The following is a 14,419-nucleotide window of genomic DNA, read 5'->3' as shown; positions in this document are numbered from 1 at the left end:
GAAGGGAAAAAAAGGGAGTCGTCATGCGGCCTATTTCTATTTCTTATGCTCCATACAATCCAACAATCAAATCTGGGCCTGTACTCTATTATTTACTCCCACACCTGTGTCCAGTAAATTTTTAGCACCATAGTTTGGACCGACACAGGAATATAAGCAACAAGGACAATACCTTTCTTATATTAGAAAGTTATTCAAAAAAGATTGAGACATGAATCTGTCAACGATCAGGAAGCAACTTTGCTAGAAAACAGTAGATATGCAAAATTAAAGCTGAACTAAATACACATGAGCAATACATTCATATATATAGATTGAAAATAATGCATTTCCAATTGAATTCTTGCCTAGACAAAAAGCATAGACAGTTGATCCAGTTCTTAAAGCCACACGTTCTCTCAGTTACATTCACTAACCTGGTGTATGGAGTCGGGGGGACTTTCTATTGGGTTGAACTGGATTGGGCTCTGAGTTACTGCTATTCTGAGAAGATTCTTGAAGCCCAGATGCTCTGTCAAGTTCATCTTCCTCCACCGCAGTGATGACAGCACCTACATCTCCTAACCTTAGGGCTGAAATTAGTAATACTCTTTGTATTAACTCAAATCTCAGGTAAAATATATTTAACAAACAATTCTCTTGTTTATACAAATGCCATACTTCAACAATGACAAATTAATAATTTATAATTGTATCACTTTCAAAGACAACAAGATCAATACCAAGCTATTCATCTTCTTGACAAAGTTATGTTTAGGTGCTGTGATATCGATGTAACAGCCAATTTAAAAAGTGCTATTTCAGGTAAACACTCAACGAATTTTAGGTCGGGTTACTTACCAGTTATTTCAACAATGCCTTACTTCAGTTCATTGAGAGAAAAAAATGTTAGCTAAAATTAATTGACTCAACAAAGATTACTAGTATACCCAGGATTTGGGACAAATGCTTAACAATTTATCCGTGAATATGAGCTCAACAGTTTCTTTACATCCTGAAGTTCAAATTGGTAAAGATATTTATGAATCAACCGATACATATTAGATAAGGTGGCAACATGTATACATTAGCTCTACGGTTATCAAACCAAAGTGAAAGATCATGAAAATCTATTTATGTCAATACTTAGCCTGAACAATTTTTCAATTATCATTACAGGATGTTAGTAAGAAAATTTTTTTTTCCATTTAATATACATCTATCTTACATATTTCCTGTCAACAACTGTTTACGTTTTGATCTCATTTATTTCATTTCTTAACTTTGTAAGCATTCATAATGGAAAGGGCTAATTGCACAGCCAGCTTATGCAGGGCAATGCAAAGAGAGGATGGACAAGGATCCAGAGGCAGAAGAACGCAATTTAGGGTTGATTTTGTGACAGAGTCCAAAGAAGGGTGGAACACCAAAGAACTTAAAATTGAGCATTTTAAAATTTGCCACGTTAGAAGAATACAGCTGGCATTGGATAAAAGTCAAGAAACAAGAGTTTGTTCTCCTGAGTTTATGGAGTGTAGAAAACCAGGTGAGACCGAATAGTCTAGAGGTGTAGATTGTAGAACTTCCCAGCATATATGAGTAGGTTCCTGCTTGCTTGAAACACAATACATCTTCTTCCCTCATCAGAATTTGGTAAACATTTCAAACTAAATTTGAGCGTAAGTGGTAAAGATTTTATTTCGCAACAAACTAATTACACTTACCTCCCATTTAACACCCTCATTTAACAAGTACCGTGCTTTTTGTTTAATGGCATTGAAAGAAAATCTACTTTACAACTGAAAAGTTGTATGATAATTCAGTTTGTTTTTCTAAGTGAATTAATCCAACCTGAATATATATTGCAATTGCTGACTTTCTCCCAATAAATCTGTTCTCCATTGTCAACTAGAGAAAGCACCGGGTCATTGGGATGACAGTTACCCTATGATGAAAGGCTAAACAAATTAAGTCTACATTTTCTGAACTGTAAGCAAGTTAAACAGAAAGATAGAGTATTTCTAAATGGCCGGGGTTGGGAAATGTTGACACTTAAAAGACCTAGATGCACTTGTTCATAAGTTACTAAAAGTTAACGTGGTGCAGCAAACATTTAGGAAGGCAAACAGTATGGCAGCTTACATTGCAAAGTGATTTGAGTACAGGGTTAAAGATGTCTAGCAGAAATGGTGTAAAACCTGGGTGAAACTGTGCCTAGTGTATTGTGTACTGCTTTAGTCTCCTTATCCAAGGAATTATATAGTTGGCGCAGAGGTAGTACAATGGAGATTCACCAAATTAATCTTTGAGATGGTAGAAATGTCTTATGACAAGACAGTGAATTTTGAAGAACAAGGTGATTTCAATGAAACTCAAAATCCTTCCAAAACACCACAATTTGGATTTCAGATCGTATGCTGTGTGATGAGTCCAGAGATAGGTAGACAATTTAACAGAGATAAGGAGGAATTTTATCACGCCATAACTGGTGAATCTTTGGAATTCTTACTGCCAGAGGGTTGTGCATGTTCGATTATGAAGCATATTCAAGACAAAAAAAAAAATTGTGATACAATAATATTAAGGAATATAAAATAACATTGTATTGAGGCAGATAGCCAGCCAAATCTAACTGAGCAGCTTGTTCAGGTGAATGGTCTATTCCTGTTCTTATGATTTGACTGAAATTTTAAAAAAATACAGCAGGGCCTTGGCAAGGCAGACACAGATCATTTTCCACATCTGGAGAAGCTCGTATATGGGGAACAGTCACAGAGTAAGGGACCGGTCATTTAGGACTGAGGTTAAAGGAAACTTCTTTGCTCAAAGGATGTGTATCCTTGGAATTCTTTATCTCATAAGGTTGTGATTTCCCTTATAAAATTGAGGTAAACCGACTTCTGGCGACTTCAGGAAACCAAATATTACAGGGATTGTCAAGACAAGTGGAACTGAAGCTCAAGATGATCCATGATCCTACAGAAGACAGGTATAATGAGATATGTGGTCTTCTCCAACTTCTGTTTCTTGCATTCTTCACTTTACTCTCCAAATTCAATTTAATAAAAAGTTTTCTTGATAAAATTTTAAAAATAATTTTGAACTTGTATATTTGTACATTTCACTGACAAATGAATCTGCTTTGGTGTTGATTCTAGTGTCATGTTGCAGTTAGATGGGACAATAAGATTGGAAACATGAAAATCGACGTTTCGGGCAAAAGCCCTTCATCAGGCATTCCTGATGAGCTTTTGCCCGAAACACTGATTTTCCTGCTCCTCGGATGATGCCTGACCTGCTGTGTTTTTCCAGCATCACTCTAATCTTGACTCTAAACTCCAGCATCTGCAGTACCCACTTCTGTGTAATAAGATTGGAAGGTCTAGACAAGATGAATAAGAAAAGCAGAGGTATGCTCAAAGACTGCCAAATGTTTTTCCAATTGCTGTTGGAAAACTGAAGCCTTTTCATTTCCCACTTCAGATAGATAAAACAAGTTAATCTCACATCGTCACGAACAGAGTTTACTGTGTAGCAGATTACGAGACCCGTAGTTCCACTTTAAAGGGAGAGTGATGATTGAAGAGTATGTAAATGATTATTGTACAGCATAAAAAATGTTAATGTTTTATTTTGTGGTTTATTTCAAGATGTGATAATACCTAAACTATTTATGTCCTTGGGTACCTGAAATTGTCATTAAACTTTGCAGAATTTAGGAACCCTGGTTTAAAACTTTGGCTTACACATACATACAATCTGTAGTTGTACGACTAACATCTTGAATACTGATAAAGATTTTCCTGCCGAAGTTGTTTCTTCCATGTTTACAATGCATCACATTAAAAGGTCAATTCATTTAAATATGCAGAGGAAACGTGTCACGGGTTGGGTATTTTGCTTTTCTGAACTTCAGAACATAGAACATTACAGCACAGTACAGGCCCTTCGGCCCTTGATGTTGTGCCAAGTTGTGAAAACAATCTGAAGCCCAGCTAACCTATACTATTCCATGTTCGTCCAAATGTCTACCCAATGACCATTTATATGCCCTTAAAGTTGGCAAGTCTACTACTGTTGCATGCAGTACATTCCACGCCCCTAATACTCCAAGTAAAGGGCAGGCCAGGGAACAGTTCAGAAGATCCAATTATTTCCAGTGGATCTGGGGTAGACAGGGTAGAAAACTGTCCCATTTGTCAGCTGTTTTGTAATACTATATTCAGCCAGGTCAGAATACATTCACAGTTAGAAACATTTCTTTCCTCTCCAATTTTGCTTACTTCAAACACACCTCAGATCATTGCGTACAAACAGAGCACTCTGTATTTAATAAATGGACACTGGGAGCCTTGTGGATTGAGGAAGATGAGTGCAAATACTTGAATGCACCTACATGGACCTCAGCACAAAAATTAAGATGTTTCAACAATAAACATTGTAGAATGCACGAATACAAACAATAGTAAAGTTGAGGTGAATACAGGTCGATGATTCTTTATCCATAGTTCCAAAATCCAAAAAGCACCAAAGTCCATTTTTTTTGTGATGGTTTTTTCTCATTAACAAGTCGACACCCACTTGATGCGTGTCACTCAGATGCGACATGGCGGGGGGGGGGGGGGGGGGGGGGGGGGGGGGGGGAGGGGGGGCACACATGGTCCAGCACCAGCAGGCCTGGATTCTCTCTCAAGGCCTGTTTTTACTTAGTCTGCTCCTCCAGTAAGAAGTAAGCTGGTCCCAACAATTTCGGATAAAGGATTGTCTACCTGTATTATGGATTTTAAAAAGTGAATGAGGAAAGGTTATGTTTTTCACTTTGGTAGGGTAAATAGAAAAACTTTTCTTTTAAAATGGTGTGAAATATTTATGTATAATGGTCAAAGTTTAGGTTCTCCTCAGACAAGCAGCACAAAATTAAAATAGAGGTACAGAAAGCAATTAGGAAGACAAATGGCACGTTAACCTTTAGTGAAGTATAAGGGGAAGGAGGTCTTGTAATTATACAGGACTTTGATTAGTTCACACTAGTGTGCAGTTTTAATTATTCATCTAAGGAATGAACTACTTGCTTTGGAGAAGGTTCAGCAAAGGTTTACTGCATTGATTCCTGGGATGAGAGGGTTGTTGGATGGTGAGACATTGAGCAAATTAACCCAATACTCTCTGGAGTTCAGGAAAATTAGAGATGATCTGATTGAAACATGCAGAATTTTGTGGAGACTTGATAGGGTAAACATTGAAAGGTTATTTCATATAATCAGAAAGGCTAGAACTAGAGAATACATTCTCAGAATGAGGGATCACTCATTTAAGGATGAGGTAAGTGGCAAAGTTTTCATTCAGAATGTTGTGAATGTTTTACAATCATGTACACCAGAGGGCTGTGGGACATCATCATTAAATATATTTAAGGCCAAAACGTATCGACTTTTGAATTCTGGTGAAATCAAGAGAATAGGAAATCAAGGTGATTAAACTTGGAATCATTTAGTACAGAAGAGAGCCTTTAACTTACTCAATCTACACTAGCCCCACATTCTGGCACTTGGCCCAAGCCTTGAATGTTATGACATTTAAAGAGCTCACCCAAGCCCTTGTTAAAGATTGTGAGGGTTCCCACCTGAACTACCCTCCCAAATAGTGCAATCCAGATTTTCACCAGCCTTCATGTGAGATCTTTAAACTTCCTTTTTCACCTTAAAATTATACTCCCTTGTTAGTGACCCTCCATCCACCTTGTTCATGCCCCTTAACTTTAGACACCTCAGGTCCGCTCTCAGCCATCTCTGCTCTAAAGAAAGCAACCAAAGCTATCAGCCTCTTCACAGCTAAACCGTTTCATCCCAGGTGACATCCTGTTAATTTCCTCTGCACCTCCTCCAGTGCTCAAGAACCTCAGTTACACTTTCTGAATTCTGGACATATATCCTCCCTCTCTAAAGATAAATGTGAATTACCCATTTAACACCCAAGCAAAGCCCTCTTGCTACACACAGATTGACTCCTGGGTTTCAAATGGAACCTACTCTTTACCTGGTTATCTTCTTAGATCATAGCAAATAGGAACAGTAGTAAGCCATTCAGCCCCTCAAGCCTGCTCCACCATTAAATACGATCAAGGCTCAGTCAACATTCCTCATGTCCACTTTCCTGCCCTTTCCTCATAGCTTTGATTCTCCTACTGATCAAGAATCTATCTTTCTCAGCCTTAAATATACACAAGGATTCTGCCCCCACAGCTTTGTGACAAAACCTCTCAACCGTCCAAAGAGATTCCTCCTCATCTCAGCCTTAAGTTGGTGCCTCTGGTCCTAAACTCACCCATGAGGGGAAATATCCTCGCAGCATTTGCCCTATCAAAGGCGTTAACATTATATACTCTCATTCTCCTAAATCCGAGTAGAATCCCAACCTGTTTAGCTTTTGCTCATAAGACACATACTTATAGAATACCTTGGGATTCTCTGTACGCTTACCTGCCAGTGTTTTTCATTCTTCTCTTTAATCACTTTTTTTTAGGCCCCCCCCCCCCGCACATTCTGTACTCCACTTGGGCTGGGTCCACTATTTTTGTCATTAGTTAGTAAGTTTGAAGATGACACCAAAATTGGAGGAGTAGTGGACAGTGAAGGAGGTTATCTCAGATTACAACAGGATCTGAACCAGATGGGCCAATGGGCTGAGAAGTGGCAGACGGAGTTTAATTCAGGTGCTGCATTTTGGGAAAGCAAATCTTAGCAGGATCTTTACACTTAACTGTAAGATCCTAGGGAGTGTTGCTGAACAAAGAGACCTTGGAGTGCAGGTTCATAGCTCCTTGAAAGTAGAGTCGCAGGTAGATAGGATAGTGAAGGTGGCATCTGGTATACTTTCCTTTACTGGTCAGAGTATGGAGTACAGGAGTTGGGAGGTCATATTGCGGCTGTATAGGACATTGGTTAGGCCACTTTAGGAATATTGCATCCAATTCTCGTCTCTTTCCTATCGGAAGAATGCTGTGAAACTTGAAAGGGTTCAGAAAAGATTTACAAAGATGTTGCCAGGTTGGAGGATTTGAGCTATAGGGATAGGTTGAATAGGCTAGGACTGTTTTCCCTGGAGCATCAGAGGCTGAGGGGTATGGATAGGATAAATAGATAAAGTATTTTCCCTGGGGTGGGGGCATCCAGAACTAGAGGGCATAGGTTTAGGATGAGAAGGGAAAGATATAAAAGAGACTTAAGGGGCAACATTTTCACAAAGAGGATGGTACGTGCATGGAATGAGCTGCCACAGGAAGTGGTGGAGGCTAGTACAATTGCAGCATTTAAAAGGCATCTGGTTGGGATATCTGATTGGCATGGACAAGTTGGACTGAAGGGTCTGTTTCCAAGTTGTACCTCTGATTCTAAGTTGGATCATTCCATACTTTTGTATGGAATGGCTGAGGATCCTGGGATTGCATTCATTAGAGTTTAGAAGGTTGAGAGGAGATCTAATAGAAACTTACAAATAATGCATGGCTTAGAAAAGGTGGACGCTGGCAATTTGCTTCCGTCAGGCAAGGATATTAGGACCCGTGGGCACAGCCTTAGAATTAGAGGGTATCAATTTAAAATGGAAATGAGGAGACATTTCTTCAGCCAGATAGTGGTAGGCCTGTGGAATTCACTGCCACGGAGTGCAGCAGAGACCAGAATGTTAAATGTCTTCAAGGCAGACAGTGATAAATTCTTAATTTCGCAAGGAATTAAGGGATACGGGGAGAGTGCGGGTAAGTGGCGTTGAAATGTCCATCAGCCATGACTGAATGGCGGAGTGGACTTGATGGGCTGAATGGCCTTACTTCCACTCTTATGTCTTATGGTCTTTTGTCAATATGTAACAAATTTAAAATACCTTCTGCTGTGTCTAGCTGGCACTGCTCACTACCATCTGCTTGCAGCTCCAATCTGAATGGTTCACTGGATGATGGCAACAACGGATCCTTATCGCTCAGCATTTTCAATGTGGTGTCAATACCTTGAGACAAGTCCAGATTACTGATTAAAGAGCTTTCTTCGGGGAGGTTTAAATGATCTGGGGCAGATACTGACCTACAGAATCTGAGATGTCCATAAAAGGATCCACAATGTGTTCTGGTTGCTGTGAAGAATAAGAAAACAGGGTATGATTATGACAAATGCTAAGCCATGTATATTAGGAAGCACACGTATAAACAGCACAGAATAGCGTTGCTCTAAGTACATGCATTGTTTCCAAGTTTCACTCCATTATTATCAAAACATCATAAAACTGCATTATCATAGAATCCCTACAGTGTGGAAGCAGGTCATTCGGCCCAAAAAGTCCACACCAACCCTCCAAAGAGCATCCAACCCAGACCCATTCCCCCTAGTAACCCTGCATTTCCCATGGCTAATGCACCTAGCCTGTATATCCCTCGACACGATGGGCAACCTAGCATGGACAATACGTGTAACCTCCTCATCTTTGTACTGAGGAAGGAAACCCATGCAGACACAGAGAATGTAGAAACTCCACAAAGACAGTCACCCGAGGGCGGAATTGAGCCTGGGTCCCTGGTGCTGCAAGGCAGCACTGCTAACCACTGAGCCTCCGTGCTGCCAGTATACTATACTAGTTCTCCAAACCTAAAACTTCAAAAACTGCTGCAAGTCAGTAACTTGTTCTTTCACTCATGATGGTGTTAATTACAAAAGTTAATTGTTTATTCTCAACTTTTGCCAGCTCTCTACCAGGAAATAAAGATCGCCCAAACAATACAAGCATTAAATAGTCATGTAAAAGTAGTAACTTGTATTCATATCTAGTCTTTCGTAATTTCAGGAAACCTCAAAACACTTACAGACAGCAGCGTGCTTTTGTAACTTAGTCACTGCTTTAATGTAGGGCTGCTGCAGCTTAAGCAACTAGGCTGCACTAAGCAAAGTTCCATAAGTATTATTAAAACATGATATCTGATCTTTAGTAATTTGCTTGAGGAATTGGCCCAGGATGCTATGGTCCCAGATCTTCTGCAAATACTGGATATCTTTTAGATTCACCTGAGAGGATTATCAGTACCATTGTATCCTTGAAAGATACAATGTATCAATTTCAACACTCCACTGGCTTCAGCAAAAGGTTCTGTACTCCTGATTTGACTCAGATTTCATGTACTGCACAGTGCCACAATTCTCACTTTTGGTACGCTACCACATTTATGAAGCTAAGGGCATCTGAACATTTCCAATATATTCAAGGCCAGAAAATAGGATTAATCTAATTCACTTCTGCATCAATTGGGAATTTCATTGCTTCGTATAATATACTAACCACGGAATTACACAAATCACCAAGGTTTTAATATCTAAAACAATCCACTGAAAAAGTAAAACCGAACCTCCAACATTACATTACTGGTCACAATTCACAAACTAGCCTTGATATCTACCAGTCAGAGTTCCAGAAATTAATAGATGGAAAGTTTATTACTAATTTGATTGTTAACTCTTAATTGCCCTCAGATGGCCTAGCTATTCAGTTACAATCAAGCAAGTAGCTCATTTCAGTCACAGTCAGATCCCAGGAGAGAAAAAGAAAATCTGAAATGCCCTCTGGTGTGGCTTCAGCAAGACTAAAAAGTTGCCACTTCACAAGAGGACCTGAATGTCATACAGGTCAAAAGGTTTCAAGTGGTTCAAGAACAACATGAATATTCTTTGGCCTGATCCCAAACAGTGTCGGCTGAGTTTCAGTGGATAGTGCAGTCATGCTGAGTCAGAATTTGTGGGTTCAAGTCCCACTTCAGTGGGAAACAGAAAAATCTAGGTTCCACTTCAGTGCAGTACCAAGAGAGTGCTGTGCTGACAGAGATGTTGATTTTTTAGAATGAGGTGTTAAACCAAACACTACCTGCCCTCTCAGTAGGATCAAAACTATTTTACAATTATTCTGAAGAGCGGGAGAGATACTGTGGTGTCCTGACTAATTTTAAAGTACCTTATCAAGAGTACAAGTTCAAATTCCACAATGACAGCTGGAAAAATTCATAGTCAATTAACATCTGGAATAAAAAGCTACTTTCAGTAACTATGATCTGCCAGATTTAAGAAAAAAAAACCATTTGATTCACTAATACCTTTCAGGACAGGAAATCTGCCATCCTTACCAGTCCAGCCTATGCCTGACACTAGATCTGAGTTTGGTGACTACTGGTTTAGGTGTGTGATCAGTTCCTGAATTATTGTCTACAGTGGATAAGGTTGAATTAGTCGATAGGATTCACAATGGCAGAAGAACTCAGCTCCACGGAATCTGCCTCCTGCAATATGTGGGAAATCAGAGAGACGTCCAGTCTCAATGGACTAAGTGTACAGAAAGTATATTCAGCTGCAGCTCCTAATATTTTGAATGGAGCACCAGGAATGCGGACGGACTCGCTGTGGAGAATCCATGAGTCTGAGGATGTCATAGATAGGACATTTAGCAAGCTGGTCACACAGACAGAAAACGTGATCATTCCCTTCTCAAACAGGAACATCCTAAAATAGGGTCTCAGGCAGCAGCCAGGTCAGTGGCAGCACAACTGCCTCTGTTCCACAACAGGGAGGGTCGAGTGGTGCTCAATGCTGAGCACTGTTGCCTCACAGCACCAGGGTCCCAGCTGACATGCCATCCTCGGGTGACTGTGTAGAGTTTGCACATTTTCCTTGTGCCTGCTTGTGTTTCCTCTCACAGCCCAAAGATGTACAGGTTAGGTGAATTGGCCATGCTAAGTTGCCCATAGCATCCAGGATGTGCAGGCTGGAAATGCAGGGTTACAAGGATAGGGAAGGGGTCTGGGGTCTTCAGAGGGTCAACATGGACTCAATAAGCCAAATAGCCTACTTCCACACTGTAGGGATTCTATCAAGTGAGGATGAGTAGTAAACGATGATAAGGACCCTATAGTCAAGGATACAGATAGGCATTTCTGTGACTGCAAGGGAGACTCCAGAATTGAGTTTTGCCTCCCTGGTGCCAGGGTCAAGAATAGCTCTGAGTACAGGATGTTCTGAAGTGGGAGATTGTGCAGCCAGAGGTTGTGGTCCATATTGGTACCAACAATATAAGCAAAAAGGGAAATGAGATCCTGCTAAGGGAGTTCAGGTAGGAAAAGCAGGACCTCGGTGTTTATAATCCCAGGATTAATTAGTGTACCACGTGCAAGTGAGGTGAAGAAATAGGACGATAGTACAGTTAAATACGTGGCTGAAGAGTTGGAAGGCCTTCAGGCGTGTGGATCATTGGGATGTCTTTCTGGGCAGGTGAGAGTTGCACAAGGAGAACAGATTGCTCCAAAACTCTGTCAACAGGATCTTTCCTTGCAATAAGTTCTGTTCAGCTATCAGATCTCTGCTTACTAGCCTATAGTGACTCCTAAACAAGCAATGATTTGATTTTGAAGTTCTCAGCATTGCTTTCAAATCTCTATGGCCTCACCTTTCCCTATTCCCATAATCTCCATCAGCACTATAATTCCGCAGAAATATCTATGCGACTCCGTTCTTCCCTTATATATCCCCAATTTGAACTGTTCCACTATGGTTGCCAAGCCTTCAGATGACTTGGCTCAAAGCTCTGAAATACTCTCCCTACATTTCTCAGCAACACTGTCTGGCTTACCTCCTTTAAAGCACTATTTAAAAACAACCTTTTTGACCAAGCTTTAGGTCTCTGACCTAATATCTCCTTTTCTGAGGATCAGTTGTCGTACTCTGCTTTATAAACTGCCTGTGAAGCACCTCGGAATGTCTTACTTTATCAAAGGTACAACGTGATCTGAACAAATGGGCAGCACTGTGGCTCAACAGTTAGCACTACTGGCTCAGTACTAGCGACATGGGTTCGATTCCAGCTTGGGGACTGCAGTTGGAGATTACCTATTCTTCCCACATCTGTGTGGGTTTCTGCTAAACTTTTCTTCCACAGTCCAAAGATGTGAAAGTTATGTGGACTGGTTTGGCTAAATTGTCCGTAGTGTCTTGGGTTGTGCAGGATAAATTGATTAGCCACTCTAAGAATGGGAATTTGGGGATAGAGTGGGAGCTGGGTTTGGATTGGATGGTCTTTTCAGGGTTGGTGCAGACTCAAATGGGTCAAATGGCCTCTTTCTGCACTGTGGGAATTCTACAATTAGTAAAATGCAAATTCAGGTGTAGTTTAAAAACTTTCTCTACACTGGATGGTAAACTGAAAAAGGAATGTGTGCGCTTATTGGTTATCTTTTAACAATGGTGAAAAGGATGGACTTCAATACTAGAGAAATAACAATTTTGTATGGAGATAAAATACCAACCAGTGTCAATGTAGTGCATTTCTGGTCAATAAGCTAACAAGTAACTCCAAAGCATGCAGAAGCAGCATTCAGTGTTTGGGAGAGAGCAGGGCACTATCTGTTATACATTATTGGATTGATTGCTGAAAATGCAGACTTACATAGGACTTGCACACTTGACGTTAACATACTGTCGGCAACTACAGGACAAAAAATTTCAATGCTGCACTGACATTTGCATCATCTGGTAAAGTTATGGCAGAAATACAAGCTTTGTCAAAAAGACTCGTTCTGCAAAGTTCTGCACTGAATGTTAAGCAAACATTTGCATGAAAACCTTTGACCTGTATTACATGCTGGGCGTTTTCTTCAAACTGGGACATGTGGCACTGTTTCACAATAGCCACACCTATGGCCCATAAGTGATTTCTATTCAATAACATTGCTCCAGGACATCAATAGAACATAAAACATTACAGTGCAGTACAGGCCCTTCAGCCCTCGATGGTTCTACAGGTCGGCACAACAATCTAAAGCTGACCTAACCTACACTATTCTATTCTCGTCTATATGCCTATCCAATCACCATTTAAATGCCTTTAAAGTTGGCAAGTCTACTATTGCTGCAGGCAATGCGTTTCAGACCCCTATTACTCTGAGTAGAGAAACTATCTCTGACATCTGTCTTATATCTATCACCCCTCAATTTACAGCTACATCCCTCATGCTAGCCATCATCATCCAGAAAAAAAAGCTCTTACTGTCCAACCTAGCAACCCAGGTTCAAAAAACAAACAGGATATGTATGAAAGTTAGAGATTCGTAGCTTATCATAAACTATTATTGTCAGATTCCTCTCCAACATGCAGCTTAATTCTATTCATTGTATATCCTTTGACAAATGATTGTTATATGTAATGAAAACATAATTTATTTTGCCATTTTCCTGCTCAATTGCAATAGTTTATAATCATTTAGTGAAAGATTTAGCTGCTTCTGATCAATATTCCTTTCTCATTTCATACTAGCATTAAGATTGAGAGATCCCATGCAGCACTTTCCCTTCCTACCCACGTTGTCAGTATACTCTAGGTCTGTTACCTAATTCTTACACGATTGATAATCCAGAAGCCTTGGCAAATATTCCCAAGGCCAGGCCCAACAGTTTAAACATTTCAGTTCAGTTTTTTATAAGTCTGGAAATAAACGTCTCAGTGAAATTAACCACTGAGGTGTCTAATTGTTTTAAAATACCAGAGAACAAAAATATTGGACAGATAGATAACACGAATATATAAAATAGAATGTTAATAGACGAAGTCGGAGTAAGGGAAAAAGTAATGAAGTCTAAATCAGCATCAGGTGAATGTGAATGCACAAAGTACAGTAAATAAAATTGGGGAGTTCAAAGCACCGATTATCATATGGAAATATGATGTGATGGCAATAAAGATCTGGCTAAAGGAAAAGCACATGTTAAATATTCCTGAGCACGAAGTATTCAGAAAAAACAGGAAAGGAGGACCGGTGGCAGTATTGGTTGAGGAAATCACTGCAGCGCCACAGGATGCCCCAGGGGGGTTCAAGGAAGGAATCAATCTGGCTACAGTGAAGGAACAAAAAGAGTGCAATTATATTGCTTGTTCACATTCTCTAGTCCACCAACTAGTCAAAGGACATAGAGGGACAAACATACAAGGAACTTATCAAGACGGCAACATTGTAGAGAAATTACTAAGGATTTTAATTATTCAAATGTAGACTGGAACAGTGATAGCACTAAGAGAAGGGAGGGGCAAACATTCCAAGATTGTGCTCAGAAAGATCTCCTCCAGCAGTATGCACCCTGTCGAACTAAAAAGCATACACTACGGCATCTGTTTCTTGGAAATGATGTGGGTGAAATAGGTCAAGTGGAAGAATATTTAGGAAACAGTGATCACTGTACCTTAAGGTTTAGGAGGATGATAGAAAAGGACAATATGAATAATTAATTTCTGGAGGATTAGCATCAATGGGGCAAGAATGGAACCAGGCCAAGCTGGAATAAACAATGACTGACAGGAGAAATAAATCATGAAGAATGGATACTTCAAAGAGGACATGGTTCAAGTACACTTAAGGTTCCCCCTCAAA

At 40.0% G+C, this 14,419-nt stretch overlaps 1 protein-coding gene across 1 annotated transcript in view; it reads right to left on the bottom strand.

Annotated features, from left to right (window-relative positions):
- Window positions 1-8,103, bottom strand: part of LOC122560312 (death-inducer obliterator 1-like) — a 104,815-nt gene extending 96,712 nt beyond the window's left edge. Inside the window, 3 exon segments of the mRNA XM_043710893.2 lie at window positions 417-572; window positions 7,861-8,046; window positions 8,049-8,103. Coding sequence (XP_043566828.2) covers window positions 417-572; window positions 7,861-8,046; window positions 8,049-8,079 — 373 coding nt within the window. The 5' untranslated portion in view covers window positions 8,080-8,103.
- Window positions 8,104-14,419: the final 6,316 nt, after the last annotated feature.

The sequence above is a fragment of the Chiloscyllium plagiosum genome, unplaced genomic scaffold, assembly GCF_037043375.1.
Source record: "Chiloscyllium plagiosum isolate Xiang-an unplaced genomic scaffold, Cpla_swu_hap1 HiC_scaffold_15, whole genome shotgun sequence".
Classification (NCBI taxonomy): domain Eukaryota; kingdom Metazoa; phylum Chordata; class Chondrichthyes; order Orectolobiformes; family Hemiscylliidae; genus Chiloscyllium; species Chiloscyllium plagiosum.
This window is presented reverse-complemented; position numbering and strand designations above follow the sequence as displayed.